The 23,108-nt window shown below is 34.4% G+C and overlaps 1 protein-coding gene across 20 annotated transcripts in view; it reads right to left on the bottom strand.

Moving 5' to 3' along the window:
* The window catches only part of HDAC9 (histone deacetylase 9), a 911,202-nt gene that overhangs the window by 202,097 nt on the left and 685,997 nt on the right, over window positions 1-23,108 (bottom strand). For all 20 annotated transcript variants that reach the window (XM_038557033.1, XM_038557034.1, XM_038557035.1 and 17 more), the window contains one exon: window positions 19,268-19,375. In XM_038557033.1, the coding sequence (XP_038412961.1) occupies window positions 19,268-19,375 (108 nt within the window). The remainder of the gene's footprint in view (window positions 1-19,267; window positions 19,376-23,108) is intronic.

The following is a 23,108-nucleotide window of genomic DNA, read 5'->3' as shown; positions in this document are numbered from 1 at the left end:
ACTTAGAAATAAAAAGAAAGGCATTAAGTCTTTTAAACATTGTAAACGGTTGGATTGCCCTGTCATGTCTGTTTTTATGAGAAAGAGGATCAAACTATGTCATCTTAAAGACCTACTAGTGACAAATGCTAAACTTTATCTACTTGTATTCAATTCTACAAGTCTTTGAGGAGCACTGTATAATATCTTTATTGGTAATTCTATATATAAAACATTAAAATAGGTTTGTGAATCTTTCTGAAGGGAAGGAATTGAACAGAGATGTAAGTGTAAGATACTATATTACAGAATACTTGAAGACTAAGTCAAGAGGTATCTCATAATAATACCTAAACCACTTATAAAATTTGACATTGAAATTAGTAAATCAAGGTCAGTCTTCTGGGTTGCCTTTAACTACCATTCACTGGTATGCATAATATTTTGAAATATGCCAATATAGTCCTCAAAACCAGTTAACTTCAGCCTCAAAAAGGACTTTCTAAAAAGACAGTTTGCTTTAGAATCAATGCTATTAATATACAGCCTCTGAGGAAAGGAAATTTCACAAAGAAAGTTTGTCTCTCACATACTAGAATCTGGGAGGTTAAAGGAGGTAGGGAGTTTGCCAAGAAAACAATAAGGGACATATGGGAATACCATTTTGTTTCTTTGAGTAAGCTCAAGGGAGCCAGGAAAACAGGAGCCCAGCATTAACAGTTTAACTGAATGGTAGACCCCAAAGCATATGCGCAGCTGCCAGCCCTGCTCCCTGAAGAATCCAGAAGGAAGAAGCTTGATGACAGCACTGGAAAACAGTTCTTAGGAAGCCTGGCATCTGTGGCCCATAATGCCTACAGCCTTGAGCCTGGCAAAGATGTAGCTGTAGATAGGAATAAACACAGTCATGAGAAACCAGTCTCCTGGTAGAAAAGAGACAGGGTATTTGATGGTGCTTATATTACACATAATTTAAGTTGAGCCCTGTATGAAAATCATAACAATGGATCCACTATGAAGAAGTTTCTGTTGGGAGGTGGGGGGGATCATCAGGAGAGGCTTGGTAAGGCAATAATAACCCACTAAAAGCTATTTGTTTAGTTTATCAATCAGTGGTTTCAGCTGACACAAGATTCAACAATTTAATTCCCTAAACTTTTTGAGACATGACTGGTTTTTGGACCACAGCAACCAAAAAAATCAGGTATTTTTTATTATGTAAATAGAGCCTCAATATGAAAAACTTCTGAAAAAAAAAGGAATTAGGGCAAAAAAAGTTTTTGGTTTTGTTTTCTTTTTAAAACCCAGGAGAAAAAGAACAAACCATTTTTTTAAGTTGGATGATCATAGCCTTCTGTGAGGATAATAGTATAATAATATGACATTATAATAATGGTGATTACTATAGGATACTATAATAGTAATATAATAGTAGTGACCAAGACCTAAGAAGAGATGACTGGGGGAAAAGACTATACCAACAAATGTCCATGGTCATGATCACTTTTGTCATTTTGCTTACATCTACTAAGGTAGATTTTCATTCAGTCAATGGTAGTTCTAATATTCTTGGCACCTTTTGTTATATACATGTATTTAATTAAATACATGAAATTTCAAAAATTTTAAGAGTAGCAATTTACAGTTTATAACTATTACTTAAATGGGTTTTTAGGTAGATTATTTTTTAATTTGGTCATATTATTCCTACTCTAATTGTAAAATTGCTTCTTTCATTAAATTCTAATTCTCCATGACCATACACTATAACAAGAACAGATATCAGTAATAAAATTTGTCTTTTTGATCAAAGATAGGCAACTGAGTAAAAATTTCAACCAAAGAAACTATATAGCATTATGTACCTAACAGCATCATGTGGAAAAAAACACCTAATCAAATGACCAGACTTCATTTTACAAGTTTGTATGTGTATGTGTGAGTGTATGAAATTTATTGCCATATAAAATAACAAAGGTGTAAAATACTTATGTTCTCTAAGTGTGTATGATATGTGTGATTTGGACACTGGTAACAAAAAGCAAAACAATGTCTTTTGCAGAGATTGAAACAAAAAGGAAAGTTAACATCTGCATTATGCATAAACCAGCAGGTATCAAATTTAATACTATCAAAGATAAAAAAACAAACATAAATTAGTTGGGAGACTTTTTTCCATTATAGATTATTTGTGCTATATTTTAAATATTAAAGTCAAAATATCACAGTATAAAATGTTGCAAGTAAATGCAAAATGTGAGCCTAGAATTTATTTCAAAAAGCATTCTTTCCCATCTAAGTTATTTTTAAAATAACTTTAGAACTTTGACTAAAAGTGTAAATAGGTGTCAGGAACTGGGAAAAGCTTAGCAAGGTTTAGAGGGGAGAGAGATGTAGATAGTTAGAGTCTGAGGGCAGATGCAGCAATTTTTAGTCAGTATGAGCTAAACCACATACAAGTAATGAAATCTGGACAGCCCAAAGCCAAGAACCAGATGGAAAGGCTGGAAATAGCCAGATCCAATTACCACGGAGCAGGCAGTTAAAACTACAAACTAGAAATTGAAATATTAGCCATCAGAAAAGCAGATGGGTAAAATAAAAACCTAGAAAGAAGCAGATTGTGCAGCAGGAACACCACAGGCCCTCCAATTGGGCAAAAAGTTTTAGTTTCTGAGTAAACAATCTGAGTAGTCAGTAGGTTTACCTTTTACTTAATCTAAGAGTTTTAAGTATTTGCATGCCATTTTTCAAAGTGTAAATCAGTCCATAAGTTGGCTAATTTAAAAGTCTTCAGAAAAGTACTAACTATGAAAGGCAATGAGAAGGTCAAGAACAAGGCAGTTTCCCATAAAAATAAAAATGTAACTGCCAAGGTTTCTCTCTTTCTTTGATGTTTACATATCCATTCACAGTGGATGTGCTGAGAGTATATTAACAACATATTTGTTATTTCCTTCACTTAAAGTTGAAGAATCAAGTAGAAAAACAAGTTAATGTGCCCCTGTTCTAATTACTGACATATATATCCTTTAGGAGAATGAGAGATAAAATTTGAACCAGGAGAGAACTCCAATGTGTTCTCAAAAATATATTTGTTTTGGAGAGCCACACTTGATTAGAAAGAAAAAGGATGTACACAAGGATGTCTTGCAAAAGTAATAATAAATCACTGAACGAACAAAGAAAAAATCTTTTCCTTTCTTTCTTTTTTCTTTCTTTCTTTCTTTCTTTCTTTCTTTCTTTCTTTCTTTCTTTCTTTCTTTCTTCTTTTCTTTCTTTCTTTTCATTTTCTTCTTTTTTTCTTTCTTTCTTTCTTTTTAAGGAAGAGCATGAGTGGCAGGAAGAGGAGCAAAGGGAGAAGGAGAGAGAGAATCTTAAGCAGGCTTGACGCCCAGCCCAGAGTCTAATGCAGGGCTCCACCTCAGGACCCTGAGATCATGACCTGAGCCGAAATCAAGAGTCAGGTGCTTAACCAACTGAGCAACTCACGCGTTCCATAAAACATAGCTAAATTTAAATTACTGAAGACACAAAGAAATCACTTTGGACACAAAGAGATTTTAAAAGAATTAAATCCTAGAGAAACAAGCCCCTTCTAGTCTCCACTGATTTTTAACACAATGCCTAGTATATAATCAAATGTCACAAGATATACAAAGAAGCAATATTAAGACTCTTAATCAAGTAAAAAATAAGGTGATCCCACAAGTGATCCAGATATTAAACTTTCCAAATAAAGATTTTAAAATAATTATAAGAGACATGATAAATAATCCACAGGAAAAGATCATGAAGAGAAATATAATAATAAAGAGGATAATAGCAAAAGAGACATGGAAGCTGTAAAAAAAGAACTAAAGGCAATCTTAAAAGTGAATAATATACTGTGTGAAATGAAAAATTATTTTAATGGAATTAATGGCAGCTTAGACACAACAGAAGACAAAAGCAACAAACCTGAAAACAGATCAAGAGAAATTATCCAAATAGGATTACAAAGAAGATAAAAAAGACTAAATAAGATCAACACACTCTCTAAGTCCAGTGAGACAGTATGAAATGATAAAGTAAACATATAATTAGACTCTAAGAATCAGAGGACACAGAGAATATGACACATAATGTATTTTAAGAAATACTACCTTAAAGCTCTCCAAATTTTATCAAAAATAGCAAGCCACTGACACAATAAACTCAATGAACTCAAGCAAGATATAAGCAAAAAACAAAAAGCAAAACAAAACAAAAAACCATACATAATCACAAAACTACTAGAAAAGAGAAAAATTAAAAGTCTTAAAGGCAGAGAGAAAAAAAGATGCACTAAGTCATTAAAAAGAGAAGTTCATTAGAAGAGTGATAACTGATTTCTCATCAATTTTTTTAAAAAAGGAAAAAATAACACTGCAAGGATATCTTTAAAGTGTAAAGTAATAATCAACAAAATTCTATATCAAATGAAAATATCATTCAAAGATTAAAGGAAAAGAAAAACATTTTCTTATAAACAAAAGATGAATTTGTTGCCAGTAGAACTGCAATACAAGGAATGTTGAAGGAAATTCTTCAGACTGAAAGGAAATGATACCAGATGGAAGTCTGCATCTGCCCACATGAATACAGAGCACCAGAAAAATTAAATATGCAGGCAAATATAAAATATATTTTATACATTATCTTTATAGTATGTATGTATACACACATTCATTCTGTCTCTCTGACACATACAAACATATACAAACATACATTTAAAATTTTTTTCAATGAAGCAATAGAAATGGTAATTTGTTATGAAGATCTATAATATTTGTAAAAATAAAACATCTGATAAAATAATATAAAGTGGAGGAGGAGATAAAGAGAATCACACTAAGTCTCAATAAGTGTAAAATGATTCAAGTCACATAAAGCATATTTTTCTGACTCTGGTACAAGTAAATTAGTGATGACAGTGAATCAGTAATCAAAAACCTCCCAACAAACAAAAGTTCAGGACCAGATGCCTCACAGATGAATTTTACCAAACATTTAAATAAGAGTGAATACCTATTCTTCTCAATTCCAAAAAACAGAACAAAAAGAAAGACTTCCGGGATGCCTGAGTGGCTCAGCATTTGAGTGTCTGCCTCTGGCTCAAGGCATGATCCTGGGATCCCGGATTTCAAGTCCCACATCGGGCTCCCTGCATGGAGCCTGCTCCTCCCTCTGCCTATGTCTCTGCCTCTCTGTGTGTGTCTCTCATGAATAAATAAATAAAATCTTAAAAAAGAGAAAAGAAAGAAAGAAAGAAAGAAAGAAAGAAAGAAAGAAAGAAAGAAAGAAAGAAAGAAAGAAAGAAAGAAGAAAGAAAGAAAGAAAGAAAGAAAGAAAGAAAGAAAGAAAGAAAGAAAGAGAGAGAAAAAGAAAGAAAGAAACTTCCAAATTCATTCTATGGGGCCCCCATTACCCAGATACCAAAACCAAAGAAAAAGAGACACTACCAAAAAAGAAAACTATAAGCCAATATCTCTGATGAACATCCTCAACAAAATACAAAGAAACCAATTAAATAATACATTAAAAGAATCATTCACCACAATCAGGTAAGATTTATTCCCAGGATGCAAAAGTGGTTCAATATTTCAAATCAATCAATGTGATACATCAAATTAAAAAGGGAAAGGATAAAAATCTTATGATCATCTCAAGAGATGCAGAAAAAGCATTTGACAAAAACATTTATTCATGATAAGAAACTCTCAAAAGAGTAGTTTGGAGGGAACATACTGCAACATAATAAAGGTCATATATGAAAAACTCAAAGCTAACATCACACTCAATGGTGAAAAACTGAGAGCTTTCCCTCTAAGATTAGGAACAAGATAAGAATGTCCACTCTCACAACTTTTATTCAACAGAATATTGAAATTCTTCACCACAGCAAACATCCAAGAAAAAATAAAATAAAAGGCATCCAAATTGGTAATGAAGAAGTAAAATCTTCACTATTTGTAGATGATATACCATATTAAAAAAAAAACCCTAAAGATTTCACCAAAAATTCATTAGAAATGATAAATGAATTCAGTAAAGCTGCAGGATACAAAATGAATATACAGACATCTGTTGCATTTTTATATACTAACAATGAAGTAGAGAGAATTTTTTTAAAACTCCCATTTATAATTGCACTTAAAAAAATATGCCCAGCAATAAACTTATCCAAGGAGGTAAAAGATCTGTACTCTAAAAACAGTAAAACATTGAGGATGACACAAATGGAAAGATATTCCATAATCTGAAATGCAAGAATTAATATTGTTAAAATGTCTATATTACCCAAAACAATCTACTGGTTCCAATGTAATCCCTATCAAAGTATCAACAGTGTTTTTCACAGAACTAGAACAAGTAATACTAAAATCTATATAGAACCACAAAAGACTTTGAATAGCCAAAGCAAACTTAAGAAAGAACAAACCTGGAGGTGTCACAATCCCAGATTTCAAGATATCCTACAAAGCTGTAGTAATCAAAACAGTATGGAACTTGCACAAAAGCAGACACATAGATAAATAAAACAGAAAAGAGACTGCAGAAATAAACCCATGCTTAAAAAAAAAAAAAGAAATAAACCCATGCTTAAATGGTCAATTAATCTACTGCAAAGGAGGCAGGAATATATAATAAGGAAAGGACAATCCTTTCAATAAGTGGTGCTGGAAAAACTGGACAAGCTACATGCAAAAGGATGAAACCAAATCACTTTCTTACATCATGCACAAAAATAAACTCAAAATGGATTGAAGACCTAAATAAGTTCAGTATAGGGAATATGGTCAATACTACTGTAATAATGTGGTTCAGTGTCAGATGAATATACCCTATCTTAGTGAACACTGAGTAATGTATATAATTATTGAATCAATATGCTGTATATCTGAAACTAATTACAATATTGTAAGCTAGTTGTACTTCAATAAGATAGGAGAAAAATAGATAATTATATGAAAAAATGGACATATTAATTAGTTAGATTTGTAGTAAAAATTTTACTATGTGTATCAAGTCCTCATGTTTCTTCACCTTAAATATATACAATTTCTATTAAAATAATAAGAAAGAAATAGCACTAAGTGTTCAATTAGAAAAAAAAGAGAAAAAATTTGTGAAAATAAGTAAAGGAAATATGATTTAAAAATGGATTTGGGAGCCCTGCCGGGGGTGCTTTCATACACTACCACTAGCCCTAAGAATACCTCACATTCCCAGAGGAAGAAGCTTACTTTACATACCCTAGCAAGAGGAAGGAAGAATTTCTCCTTGCTCCACTACAGCCCAGCCAATGAGAACACAATGAAAAGCCCCTCCCACCTTCCTTCTTTCCTCTATAAAAGCAAGTCCCTCTCCTCTCTTCTCTAGATTTGCTCCTGATTCTCCATAGTTTAAATGTCCCAAATTACAATTCCTCTGCTATTCCTGAATAAACAAATTTTGCTGGTAAAATAACTAGCTCTTTTGTTTTCTTAAGGACAACAGTCTCACGTCTATGACCTCAGCTTCCCCCTTAAAAAACTAAAACAAACAAAAATGCAGAGCAAATGAAGCCCAATGTAGTAGAAAAAAAAGAAAATGATAATGATGAAATCCGTGAAAGAGAAAATAACAACAAAAAGAACATTAATTAATCTAAAGGCTGGTCCTTTGAGAAAATCTATAAAATTGATTAACTTCCAGCTACGCTGATCAGGAAAAAAAAAGAAGACACAAATTATCACTCTCCGGAACAAAAGGTGACAAAATCAAATTCTATAGATAAAACAGTTATTGCTTCAGAGAATAATTTTTCGTTTTCTCTTAAAGCTACACAAATACTAATTACAATCCAGTTATTTCTCTCCTAGACATTTACCCATGAGAAATAAAAACACATACCCAAAAACAGACTTGGAAAAGTACCTTTACGCAACTTTATTCATAGTAGTTCAGACAGAAATGAATTAACAAATCCATTGTTACAAATGAAATGTATTATATTCATAAAATAGAATACTACTCAGCAATAGAAGTTAACAAGCTAAATGATATATGGAATAGCATGGATTTATCTCAAAAACATTATATAAGTGAAATGAGCCACACAGAAAAGTCTACATACAGTATATTGCCTTGTATATAAAGCTCTACAATAGGAAAAATTAGGTAACTGTGAGACTAATCACGCTAGTGTTTGCATATCCTGGAGAGCAACCACCAAGGCCTGAGGAAACTTTCTAATTCAAACATTTTAAAACTTGTGGTGGTAACAAGGTATATATATATCATACCTTTGAAAATCTGTACATTCTATTGAATGTAAATTATATCCTGATTAAAGAATAAATAATATCTATTTTTTTAAATGTCAATGATTGCTAAACAGTTACAATCATGTACGGTGAGAACATTAAAGAAGGAATCTGTTTTGAATTTTCAGTTGCTGTTTGTGGTAAGTAGAAGTACCCCAAAAGATGTTCATGTCCTAATCCCTGGAATCTTTGAATGTTACCTTAAATGACAAAAGACAATGCAGATATGATTATAAATTAAATAACTTGACATGGAAAAGGCACCCAGCCTTATACAGGTGGTCCATTCAAATCATACACATTCTTAAGCCTTTCACATCTGTGGTCAGAGAGAGATGCAATGATAGAAAAATGACAGCTTGAGAAGGATTCTATACCATCTTGCTGGTTCTGCGATGTAAGGGCTATGTGCAAAGAACAGTGAGGCCTGTAGGGGCTAAGGGCAGCTCCCAGTTGACAGCTAGCCCAATAATAGCGTGCTACAACTGCATGGAGATGAATTCTACCAACATCTGATTGAGCAAGGTAACTCTTCAAGTCTCACTGGGCTAAAATCAAGGTGTCAGTAGGGCTGCAGTGTGACCTGTGTACTTCTTCTGATCTTTAGGGCTGAAAATAATGAACTTGTCTTAAGCCACTAAATATGTATAATCTGTTACAGTAGTAATAGAAACTAACACTCTGGTATATTAAATTATACATTATTTTTGTCCTAGTACTAACCGTTCTACAGTCTTTACCTGATATAGTCCACAGTTTTTCAGCTATAGAAAGAGTTTCAACTTTAGATATTAAAAGGCCAGGTTAGTCTAACTAAACTCTTTGATGTCACATCTAATTTAAACCTTTCCTCTGCCGACTTACTGATCCACAGAATCAGGGACCAGTAGTGGGCAAATGTGATGTGTCTGTGTGTCCTGGAAGAGTAAGCTATACAATCTGTAGTTTATTTGTTTTCCTTTCTTGCACCACTACTTTATGCCTAGCTTATGGATCCTCTAGCTCTGGAGAGTGGGAGAATAAAAAGGTTAAGGCTTTGAATTAGCAGGGCAATTTAGAGATCTCTTTTGGTTCTTCAAAAGCCCTCTTTCATGGCAGGAATCCAAATGCTTGTCCTTCTTTCACTGGAAGCATTCACAAGTTCCTCAGTGTTACTGGCAATAACCTCCAGGCTGCAGGGTTCACAAATGGAAGCAAAGCACTTGGTTGGCTGACCTTGGAAGTCTCATTGGCTCCTTCTCATACTCTAGTCTCATTCTACTGGCCAAAGTAGTGAGGGAGGTGGGAGATTTGCCCTGGAAGGTAGACCTTTTTGTTGAACCTTGCAAAATGATTCAAATCTGGCTTTTATCTAAAGTGTCCACTGCCCAACAAAAACCTTTGCCCCGCCAAAAGTGCCAAGTGTCAATGCAGCTCCTCTTCCCTCTTTTTTCCATCCTCCAACATGACAGTTTCAGCCAGCATTTGGCTGCTGAATGCAAATCACTTTGCATTCTCCAAGAGGAATCCAAGAAACTTAGGCATTCCTCTACCTTTACCCAGCTTCCAAATTCCTGATACCTATGTCAGACTCTCTAATGAAGAACTTCTGCGTGCCCCACCCTGGTAGTAGTGTAGAGTGATCCTACAAATTTCTATAATTCAACATGCTTCAAGTTAAGGACTGAAAAGCCACTTTTATTCATAGACATACATGATTTCCTTCTACTCCTTCTCCATCTCCACTTGGCTTATGCTGGGAGAAGCCCAGGAAGGGAACAGAGCAGAACAATCAAAATACTTAGATCTTTTATTTTTAAAAATATTTTATTTATTTATTTAAAGCACAAGTGAGGGGAAGAGCAGAGGGAGAGGGAGAGAGAATCTCAAGTAGACTCTGTGGTGAGCACAGAGCCCGACATGGGGTTCGATTTCACACAAGCATGAGATAGTGACCTGAGCTGAAATCAAGAGTCAGACCTTGACTAACTGAGCCACCAGGTGCCCCACTTAGAGTCCTTTTAAAGACTCTTCCATTAACCACATCTCTGTTACCTAGTTTTTTTGTTATATAAACTAACTGCAGACCTACTTGACTAAATTTTAATAAATTCATTGAAGTGGTGTCTATCATACATAATTAATAACAATTGTCTTCAGCTTGGGAACTTAGACAAAATTGGAGTCAACACAAATATTACATTCCATACCTTATTTTGTTGTATGATTCCAGGATGGAGAGTATATATTTTAAGAAAGACCAAATTGGTTGCAAATTGAAGTGACAATGCAGTTTTCCTTATAATCAGTATTTAATGTAGTCACTATCCATATCCTGAACCTGTTAGAAACATACTTTCAGTTTTTAATGCTACCTACATATGTATATGTGTATGCTGTATAATTTGTGTGTGGGTATATTCTATTATTTTGCCTATGACCATCTTTCTAACATCATGTTCTGTGAAGACCTCTGCAGGTAACTCAGATCCAGACACACGGGTTTTCTCGTAATTCTATAAACAGGTCAAAACTTATTTACTCCACCTGACAAGAGGGATTCTGTAATTGCTTTTTTCCCTTGTATGGAATATTCTTTCCCCATGTCTCTACATGATTCTTCTCTATTTCATTCACTCAGATCACTCAGTAAGGTATTCCTGAAAACCTCAGCAAGCAGGGCCAGCCCTTTCCCTAAATCTCTTTTACTTTTTATCCAAAGACATATTTTCACCTGAACTTGTATCACTGTGTATTTGTTTATTTATTTATCTTTGCTCTCCCTGATAGCACCGAATTTCCCTGTCTTGGTATTTTCAGTATTTATAGTAGTGTCTAGCACATAGTAGTGCTTAGAACATATTTTTAAAAAAATAATAATTAGTAATTAAGATCAGCAACTTTCAGGCTGATGCAGCTGATTTACCACAAAGTATCATCATGGAGTTGCATTAAATTTCAGTTTTGCTAACATATATTTTAAACAATGTGAGTCAGTGAAATCCACGGTCAGATCCACGGCAAGCAAAATACAGAATACCAAAGCCAAAAAGAAGACATTAAAAACAGAGAGAAAAAGACACAGTATCTATAAGAATTGCAACTGATTAGAAGTTGATATTTTCCATATAAAAATTAGAAACCAAAAAAGCATGGAGGATCTTCAAAATGCTGAGAGAACTGTCAACCCTGAACCACATTTCAAGAATGAGGGCAAAAAGATATCAAAGACAAACAAAACTGAAAAATTATCACTAAAGAAATTTCTAAAAAATGTACTGGAATAAAGAAAACCATCCTATGGAGGTTTCAGCTACAATGATAAATGGTGAAAAAGGAAAATGGTAACTATGTGGGCAAGTATAGAGAAGCACTAATGGTTTCAAACAGTATAATGTCTCTTTAGTGATATTATTATTTTTAAAAAAGCTAATATACTAAATTATAACAGCATATAAAGTTATGACAGGATAATTGCATTTAAAACATACTAAAGTTGGGATCCCTGGGTGGGTCAGTGTTTTAGCGCCTGCCTTTGGCCCAGGGCACGATCCTGGAGACCCAGGATTGAATCCCACGTCGGGCTCCCGGTGCATGGAGCCTGCTTCTCCCTCTGCCTGTGTCTCTGCCTCTCTCTCTCTCTCTCTCTCTCTCTCTCTCTCTCTGTGTGACTATCATAAATAAAAAAATAATAATAAAAAAACTAAAAAATACATACTAAAGTACTTGTACTGTTAGTGAGGAGAATGGAGAGAATAATTAAGTTTAGATTTATTAAATAGGTTAAAATTTATAGTGTGTGTATTTTAAAAAAACCTAGAGGTAATATAGAATGAGAAAAATACTTTCAATTGAAAAAAAGAGTAAGGGTGAATGAAGGTAAGAGGACACACAAATAGGGCAAAGAGGATAAATTAAATACAATGAGAGAAATACATTTGTGTTAAACTGTGTTAAAATAAAAACAAATTGAGTTCCCCAGTTAAAATACACAGTCAGGGCATCTGGATGGCTCAGTTGGTTAAGCACCTGCCTTTGGCTCAGGTCATGATCCCAGAGTAGAATCCTAGGATGGAATCCTACATCAGGCTCCTTGCTCAACAGGGAGCCTGCTTTCACTCTGCCTATCACCCCCTCTGCTTGTACTCTGTCAAATAAATAAATAAAATCTTAAAATAAAAATAAAATACACAGATTAGAAAGCAAAAACCAGCTATGAGCTATTTACAGGAAACAGACCTAGTATACTTAACAAAGAGAAAGTTTACAAGTAAAAGGATAGTAAATGATGAACGAAGCAAATGCTAGGGGTAAAAAAGGTAGTAATGCTATATTAATATTATACAAGTACAACTGAGAACAAAAAAACCTTTTGTGAGATAATTGTTAAATACTAATAAAAGGTTTAAGAGGGATATAATGGTATTAACTGTATCTATACACAGGAAACTATAAAGTGACACTTCTTAGTGTCAAGACTGGCAAACATTTAAAAGATTGGCAAACATTTAAAAATCTGAAAACGTCAAATGTAGACAAGAGTGAGAACGCTAGTTGAGTATGAAATCAGCACAATGACTTTGGTATTTGTTGTCTATGTGTTGTCTTTTTTTGCTCATTACTGCTTTTACTTTAAACAGATATTCTATAATGCACCATTTTAATTTATTACTCTTACATATAACCTTTTATATTCTTTAATATATTTTTTGAGTTGTTTTCTTTCTGGTTGCCCAGTGGAATATAATTAGCATTTAATAATCTAGTTCAGACATGAACCAAATTTCAGTAGTATCAAAAAACTTTGTTTGGGGGCACCTAAGTGGCTCAGTTCGTTAGGTGTCCAATTCTTCATTTCAGCTCAGGTCAGGGTCTCAGGGTCCTGAGATTGACCCCACATCAGGCTCTGCACTCAGTGGAGAGTCTGCTTCTCTCCCTCTCCCTCTCTCCCATCTCTGTATGTGCACATGCTCTCCCTCAAATAAATAAATACATAAATACATAAATAAATAAATATTTTTTAAAGTTTGTTTTGTTGTTATATAGCTCCATTTCTCAGGTTCTCCTTTGGGCTGATATTATCATACAAATTACATCTTTATACACTGTGTGCCCACCAACACAGACTCATGGTTATTGTTTTATGCAATTGTCTTTTAAACCAGAAAGGAGAAAAAGCGTTACAAACAACAACAAAAAACAAATATACTATCATTCATAGTTATTTACATATTTACTTTTACTGGTGTTCATTATTTATTCATGTGGATTCATATGTTTCTTTCCATGTCTAATAATTTTATGTTAAAAACTGGGCATTTTAAACAATGTAATATGGAAATTTTGGAAATCAGATTTTCATCCCTCCCCAGGGCTTGTCATTATGTGTGTGTGGTTTTTTTTACTTATTTTCTTTATTGAATTAAAATTATACTATGTATAAAATAACCATGTTTATACAGACAGATTATATGTCACTGTAGTTTTGCTTATTGCCGTTTCTGAACTAATTCCATAAAGTCTATATTCTATGTTGAGTGTGGCACTGAAGTCTCTGCTTAGCTAATTTAGTGGTCAGTAAATGATTGGACAGAAATTTCCTTTAACACTGGCAATAGTCCCAAGCCTTTTTCAAGGGGCTGTGAGTGTGTGTAACACATTTTTAATATTCAGCCAGGAAGTTGACAATTTCACCTTGGCCTTCACTTCCTCTTTGAACAGGGCCTGAAAATCACCTTGAGATGAGAGCTAAGGGCCTTCTCAGGTCTTTCCTGAATGTGAACAGCCCTATAATGCATGAGGCCTTCTGGATTCTTAGGTCTCCAATGGGACTTTTCATAGCTCTTACCACATCTCATTTCCCAGTTTTTGCTTTGATGCTTTTGGTTAGTCTATTGTTTTATCCACTGTTAACTACCATTTCAGGTAGCTATGTAGTTAACAAACCATCTTTAATTTTTCAACAACTGCTTCTGGGGAAAAAGGCTTTTCATGTCAGGTGAATTCCAAATCATGTCAAAAAAAGACAGCCTTGCAAATGGGGCCTGGTACCGAAGCACCAGACAGACCAAGTAATGACAATTCTCAGAGAAGGAGGCTTTGAAGAAGCTCCAGGCCCATTCTGTCCCCTATGGAGACTGCCAAGTTACTGGTTTTCACTGAAAAATGCAGGCTGTTATTTGTTAAGGCTACTGTGGAGCTGGAAAGGGTAAGATGAGAATAGGGTGAATTAAACCACCACGAACCTCACTGTTCTTACCAAGATTCAGCTGGTTTTGTTTTGAACACATGCTTCCTGAATTGCTGGACACTTTTGGTTGATTGCCAGAGTTCTTAAAAAATGTATCCTGACAAATTCTACCAGTTTTGTCAATGATTTTATGATGAAAAGATTTTCAGAGGTTTAAACTGCCTTTTTTTTTTTTTTTTTTTTTGCTGATGTCACTGTGGCAAATAACTTTGGAATTCTACTTTGCATGACTTACTGAAATTTACTATGTTTCTATCCTTAGGAGCTTGCCATTTTACTCTTTGTAATGCCATAGTGAAATAGCAGGTTTGTTAAAGACTATCCACAGCAGCATTATTCAGAAGAGCAAAAACCCAGAAATGTCCAACAGAAGAATAAATAAATTATGATGTACAAGGAATACTTCTCCACAATGAAAATTAATGAATCACAGCTATATAAATTCATATGGATAAATCCTCATAACATGATTTTAAGGGGAGGAAAAGAAATCTGAGGAACAATACATTTTATAATAAGATTCCATTTTTATAAAGGTCAAAACATATGGTTTAAAACTATTAAAGAAAGGAAAAGTAATAATTTTAAAAATACAATAGATTAACAATTATTTTGGAGTCAGAAAAGAGGAAGTACTGAGAGACTTTAATAGTATTAGCATTCTTAAGTTGGATTAAAGGTTCATAGGTGTATAGTTTATCATAATAGTTTTTAAGTTATTAGTGTGATTATTTCTTTTTGTGTGGATTAAATATTTTATAATAATAAAAAAGAGATCTAGACCATTTGAAAGAGATGACTTTAACCTTTTTTTGCCCTTACATATTTGTGCTATTTCCATAGGAAATTCCTTATAGAATAGCTGAAAAAGAAAAGAGGGTTATGAGATTTACAGGCTTTGACATTTATTAAATTGTGTACAGGATCTCAAAAAATTATTTTATGTCTCTGAGCTGGTATCCTATTGGTGGTACTTCCTTCGAAGGCCTTTGTGATAATTATCACAAATTATGCATAAATTGCATATCTTCCAATAGGTGCTCAATGAATAGAAGTTCTTATTAGCAACAAGACATCACAATATCTATTTAAACATTAAAGAAAGTCATCCATCATTCAGATAATCCAGTGGGTTTTTTTTTTTTTACAAATATTTCCAAAAACAACTAAAGCAATTTTTACTTTTATGATGATATTATATATAGCATTGCTAAAATAGCATCAATATGGGTCCTCATGGTAAAGACTGGTAAGTACTGAACCATTTTTTTCCAGCCTTACTAAGGTACAAACTACAAAATTCATATATACTTAAGGTATATAAAATGATATTTTATACCATTTTTTGAACCAAGTATTGAACTACTTATAATTTGAAAAAAATACTCTTTTGGAGATATATTTATTTCTAGATATAATTTCTTAAATACCCTATAGAGCAATAAAACCAGTTTGAGATAAATATTCTTCCAATTATAGTTTCCAATAAACCTAACATTTTTGCATTTTTGGAATATTTGAGTTCCTTTGTACTAGAACCTAAGAAATGGCCAATTTGAGCAACTATTAGATTCCAGAAATTTTCAATTGTTTGAGTATTGCATACAGATATACATGTACATATTGTTAAAAACCTGGAAAACTTGAAAGTCCCCATAATTTTGACTGAACTCCACTGAGCATGTCAATTCTTTGTAAATACACCAATTTATTGCTATAGTTTGCTGCACATGGTCTATTTAAGCATCAACATGAAACCCACTTCCTGTGCCTGGTTCATTCACCTAACTCCTTCAATCCATCAATACCTCCAGGTAAATAATGGACAGAACCTGTCAACAGTTAAGGATGTCACAATCAAGTTCAGCATCAAGCAAAAATTCCAGGTCATCAGATCTGTCCTCGGCATTTTCCTTTCTCATACACATTTCTTATCTCCTAGGTTCCCATTCTCTATGAGGTCAGTGACCTAACCTCTAGCTGTCTCCCACTTCTCAGTTCATCACTCCATCCAGGCCCACCCTATTTCAAATAAAGCTCTAATTATTCTGTTTCCCAGGGAAAATTAGTGCAGTCTCACAAAATACAGCGTTATAATATGCCAATGGTGTTTCATTAAGTTACATTGATTTACAAGGATAATGGGGTAGAGCATGTAAGAACTGAATGTAGATGCTGAAAACCAAAAATGAAACACTAAAGTTTTCTTTCTACATCTCTTATCAGAGGTTAACTTACCAGTGTCCTCAAATAAGCTTCCCTGTTTTCTTCATAGATCTGAATGAAGTGATGACTCCAAGGCCATGAGTGTTAATGCTCCTGGCCAGCAACTGTATCAGCCCTGTCATATTGGAGTCTGTGACAGGTAGATGCTGAGTGACATGTTTGATTAGCTAGTGGTCCTTAAACATGGTTCCCTCTATCATTTCTTCAATGTGGCTGCAAATGATTTAACACTGCTACCTTTCTCATATGACATTCCCATAGGCCTCCCCAAACTCTTTGTAATCAAGGGGCTCAGTCTCTTGACCTGTCAGCACTGGTGCCTTTGTTATGGTCCTGACTATCTTGGACTTTTCCTTGAGTTTAACAATCAGATAGATAAACCAGCTGCAATATCTCAAATATTCACCAAAATAAGTTGAAATTAGTTTTAAAATATCTACTATTTGGTATGCCACAGTATATACATTTGAGAATCAGATCTAATTTTCATTTGTAAATAGTTCAGAATATCAGAACTGTGTACAACCTTCAACATTATAAATTCCATCCTGGTGATTTCACAGAACAAGAAACTAAAGCCCAGAGAAGTTCAGTGATTTGCCACCAATGACACAGCATTTAAGTGGCAGAGCTTGGGCCAAGATTTCTTGATTATTAGGCTGGCTCTTTTTCTCTATTCTTCTTTCTCTCTCTTTTTGTTTTTAGCCATACCTGCTGGTTTTTCACCATGGGGGGAAAAGGATTTGCATGAATCCTTGTTCTTAACATAAATTTCTTAACATAAATAGCCAATGTTAGTACAGCTGGTAGCCACCATATCCATGCTGTATGTTGTTGACACTTTGTTTGTAATTGGCTATTTTAAATTATTACCTCCTAAAAAATAGAATTAGGCTTCTGTTCAGTACTCTTCAGATTTACATTTGGCGATTCTACATTCTGTGAGGCTAATAACAATGATGATTTTGAGTGAAACATGTGGGCATTCTATTTGAGAAGGTTTCTGAATTATTGATTAAACTCCCACAAAATCATAACAATGAGAAATTGTGCGTGCTAACATAATCATTTTCTTTGTCATTAAGTGGGTCTGTGCCAGAATTATCTTTTAAAAATTATAATACTGTGGCTTAGCTATTGTACGTTTTTTAATTCTTTTGAAAGAAGACTTTCAAAGATCATTCTTTTAAGATATCAATCTATTCCAGTGTTACAAGTGACATTCTCAAACAGGAAGAATTATTGCTAAAAGTGCTACTGGGAGACAGCCAAAACTTCTCCATAAGGCTGATTCCTTTCCTCTTTCCAATAGTCCATTACCAAAGGTAAAGACTGAGTAGTATGCACCACATTAATGACCCCATAAAATCCCTGAAATGAGCAATTAATGTCCCAACACTGATCAAGTCAACTACACATAAGGTGTGCATATCTATATTTTAAATACAGCTCTTTTAAAAATTATATTTCTATAGGTTCTGACTTCCTACAGAGTTAAAGCAAAGGCTTCTGGGAAGACAATATATTGTAAAATATACCCTTTTACCCAGCATTTTTTACCACAAGTGGAACAGTCAGGTGTAACCGAATAAAAATTCACTAAACAGAAAAATAATCCTAATTTGATTTTACTTTAGACTAACAAAATTTGTGGTGACTATGTTGTTCACATTATATTTCCCCTATCCCTACAATTGCTAAAAATACCAAATCAAACACCACCCAGATTTCCTTATGAAGTGTGTGAACTAGTGCTTTAAAAAGTCATGTTAGCACCAACAAAGTTTATAGGGGCAACTGCATTCAAGACGCACATGGCATACCTTTAAATAACACTGTTAAAATACCAAATAAAATGTCAACGTCTGTCAGGTCTCTGGCTTTTATAAATTGTTTAGACTGGGAAACGTTGGGATTTGGACATTGTTCTTTTCATATGATGTAGAAAAGAAGAGACCATAAAAAGAAAAGAACAATAAAGCATAGATCATTTTTGAAGTTCTTTCATGGAAAAACATACCCTGGATCATTACCCTTCTAATCAACAATTTCCTTCTTCCTCCCAATCCTTCCCGTCTGGTATTTACCTTTCTCCCCCTCCCGCCCCTCCCCTCTCTCTGGGTGGTATTCTGAGCTTATACATAGTATTCAGTAATCTATTTTTTAAATTGCTTCGAAAGAGAATCTCAGGAGGACATGACAGACATGTATACACTGGGTATTTTTAATCTGAACCATGGCTTTCCTCACCATTTCTGCTCTCTTAAAAACACACCTGAGTGCCCTGACCGCAGTTTCCCCAAGGAGAGGAAGGCCTTGTGAGCAAAATTAGCTACTACCTACCTACAGACTAATTATCACACCTTAGTGGTCATCTTCCTGCCCTTTCCCTCCACCCCTTTCCTTTTATTACCACACCACACTCCCACAATTCCCAAACAACAACATCACTGTTTTAGCTTCTTCTCTGGATTTCCCACACTTAATGCAACCCAGACCTCACCTTCAGCTCTCCTGAGGCCACTTTGGAAGCCAGTTCGATGACACAGCCAACAGCCATGCGTGCAGCACCGGACGAGTGCAGCTCATTCCAAATGGTGTCACTGTCCACCTGAGCAAACAGTCAGCACGGCCCGAAGAAAGAGAGAGGGAAAACAAGAAGGAAAACGAATAGATGAAAAAGGGAGGGAGGGGGAGGGGAGAAGAGGAGAAGGGAAGAGAGAAAGAAAGCAAATTTGTGAGGAAGGGCTGGCAGGGTAACAGCCTAGATACAATAACATTAGTCTTCCATCCTGGCCAGCTGAAAAGACCTTCTGGACAGAACTTTGCTTATACTTTTTCTCTATACTGACTTCTCCAATGGAAACACATTCCTGCCATGCCTCACTGCCATTCCCTGTTTAGATTTCTCATTACAAACAGCATTACATAGGCCGGATCTGGCGTAGTTACAGGCCTGCTAGAAACCAGGCCCCAGTAGTAGATAGAGTAAAAAAGCTAAGAGCACTTAGCTATACATAAAAATCGGATTTGCAAGTGCTAGAGGGGAAAAATTCAAATACCATTCTGGCTGCAGGTTTACAGGGAGCCAAAGACAATTATTAGGCAGGTAGCAGTAGCAGTCAGTGAGTAGGAAGTAGCAACCACAGTTCAGGTTCTCCAACTAAATGGAAGGAGTGTGTGGTCCTCACACTTAAAACATTCATCAAATTCAACTGCAAAGAGCAATTTGATTTTCAAAGTAGAAACTTAAAATTTCTAACATTTACTACAGTTTGGCAGCTGTTCTTAATGTAGATTGGTATTATTAGAATTGGATAGGCCATTAAAATACATGGTTGCTTCTATAAGAGAACATTCTTATGAAAACAAAGCATAAACCAAAAATTTTAATTTATCTTTCTAAAAGTCTATTAACCCTTTTTCATGCATGCAGTAAGATAACATAGCAAGAACAAGAGAAGTACAATAACTGGTTTATAATGATCATAGATGTTACATACTTTTATGTATAAAATATTTCATAATATAAAAAACAGAATCCAATGGTAGAAGTCTCTAAAGTTACAATACATAAATTACTTGAAGCACTAGGAAATGTAATACAAAATTTGTGATTGTGCAAATAGTAAGACTTCTTAACTGGGTAAAAGAAGGGAAATCCCACACAAAATAAAGATTTTTTTTTAAAGAATTAAAGAGGCCTAATAACATGGAACAAATACAATAAATAACAATTACACATATTCACAATGTACTAAGCAGTTTCCTAAGCCTTTTAACATGCCTTTTCTCATGAGATCCTCACCAGCTTAAATTCTGTCAAGATCAATGAATAAATAAATAATGAATGAGAACAATAAATAAATAGAAAATTAAGATCTCTTCAACAATAGCATAGTGGTGAAGAGAGAAGTTTCTAAATCAACTGTCAGGGTAAAATTGTAGCTTCACCTCTAAAACCTACATGACAGTGGGCAATTAGTTAATAAATGTCTCTGTGCTTTGGTTTCCTTATCTATGACATAGCAACGTTTTAAAGTGCCATCTGTATATGATTTTAGTGAGGACTAAATGAATAAGTGATATGCAAATATTAGCTATTACTATTTAGGCTACTATTACACCCATTTTATAATGCCTAGCCCAGAGTAGAGGCCTAATAAGTGTTTACTGAATGAGCACACTACTGATTAGAGAGGCTACTCAGCTGGCCCAAGGACCTTCAGACCCCTGACTCTGACATCACATGTCTTTCTAAATGGCTCTCCTGAAATAACCCTCACTTTCTAAGAACGTTAAGCCCTTGTCATACTCAATATCATCTTGTCAACACCACCAGCTAAAAAATGAAGGTATGATCAAATGGCCAAAGGAACCTAATCATCTGCCCTCCAAATTAAGTTTTATTTTTACCAAACAATATAAGCACTTACTTGAGCTTCATATAGATATACCTTGAGGAAGATGGTTGCTCAAGTTGAAAAATGAAAACCAACATTTACACTGTGTTGCGTAGTTTTTAGCCAATTTTCAACTATTACAGAGCTATAGGTGCCATAGAAAGCCCTCACTAACCAGATTTAAAATTATTGGGAATGCAAGCAAATATAAAACAAATCAATAAATCCCAAAGACCTAATGGATGACTCAAAACCACATATAATTCCAAACCCCTTTTTACTTGACTTTAGAATACACTCTAAGTTTTTTCTTAAAAAAAAAAGAAAGAAAATTTCCTTCCAAAAAGCTATAAATACTATACTTGATTAGAAAAATATTACAACACCTGGGAACAATGTCTCTTTAACCATAATACTAAGGGGCATTAGATAGCCACAAATAACTTTAAAATTCATCTTCTTATCTACATTTTTCTATCTTCCTCAAAGTAGTCTTACAGAAATAATACTCTGTGTCTATGCCATCAATTTTGGTATATAAACCTCTACTAATCAAGATACTTATTTTTTTTAACTCATCTAATATTTGTCAGGTACCTACCATGTAACAGATGCTAAGAGTTCTAGTATACAGGAGTTACTTTTATCATAAAGCTATAATTATTGATAAAAAGAATGCTAAGCACATAGATGCTCAATGGAATGGATATATGAGATTTTTACTACACCCAAAGGTCAGGATTATTCCTAAACATGTGCTCTTTAGGAATCTATGAAGTTTATTTTAGGAGCTTATTAAATTTATTTACTTATATGTAAACATAAAAAACATTTACTTAACTACTTCAAATGGTTTTATGTATAGTTTGTAACTAAATGGCAATAATGGGGATCCCTGGGTGGCACAGCGGTTTAGCACCTGCCTTTGGCCCAGGGCGCGATCCTGGAGACCCGGGATCGAATCCCACGTCGGGCTACCGGTGCATGAAGCCTGCTTTTCCCTCTGCCTGTGTCTCTGCCTCTCTCTCTCTCTGTGTGTGACTATCATAAATAAATAAATTTTAAAAAAATAAATAAATGGCAATAATGGTCAAGATTTTGTATATGATCTATTCATAAACCAAAAATTGTAATTAATTCTGAATTTATTAACAGATGTTGTCTTAGCTCAGCTGCCAAAACAAAATACCATATGCTGAGTGGCTTAAACAACAGGATTTTATTTCTCCCAGTTCAGGAGGCTAGGAAGTCCAAGGAGTCAGTCAATTTGGTTTCTGCTTGAAATTCTGGTTCAGTTCGCACCTTGGCTTGCAGATGTCTGCCTTCTCACTACATTCTCACACGGCCTTTCCTCAGTTGAGTGCAAGTACAAAGAGAAAGATCTCTCTCTCTTCTTCTTCTGATAAGGCCACCATTCCTATTAAATTAGGATCCCATCTGTATGACCTCATTTAGCCGTAATTATTTCTTAAAAGCCCTATTAGGTTAAATCACATCAGGGGTTAGGGCTTCTACATATGAATTTGGGGGGGATACAATTCATTCCATAGCAAAGTTATATCCCCAAAACATGTTTATAAGTCAATTTATAAGCATATTTTCCTAAGATATTGTGTTCAAAGTGGTGTTCCAGGGCCATTAGCTACCAAAATTAGTTACTAAAAGCTACCCACATGCATTTGCCATGTTATAGTTTAATAAGAGCTCCAAGGTAAAAAAAAAAAAAAAAAAGTATGCATGGCTCATGAAGTCTCCTGACTATTATCTCTGTCACTAGAAGAGACTCCCATACCTACTTCCTACTATTCTCAAGGGCAAAAAGTATTTCTTCTCCTGCTATGTCCTTCTTATTGGTATGAGAGATTGCCAAAAACCTTTCTCTGTATTAGTGATAGTGTCAAGGAGGTCACCTTTATATGAAAACTCTGATTTTTAACTGCT

Source organism: Canis lupus, chromosome 14 (assembly GCF_011100685.1).
Source record: "Canis lupus familiaris isolate Mischka breed German Shepherd chromosome 14, alternate assembly UU_Cfam_GSD_1.0, whole genome shotgun sequence".
Taxonomy (NCBI): domain Eukaryota; kingdom Metazoa; phylum Chordata; class Mammalia; order Carnivora; family Canidae; genus Canis; species Canis lupus.
The sequence above is the reverse complement of the archived record's forward strand: the minus strand, read 5'-3'. Positions and strand labels throughout refer to the sequence as shown.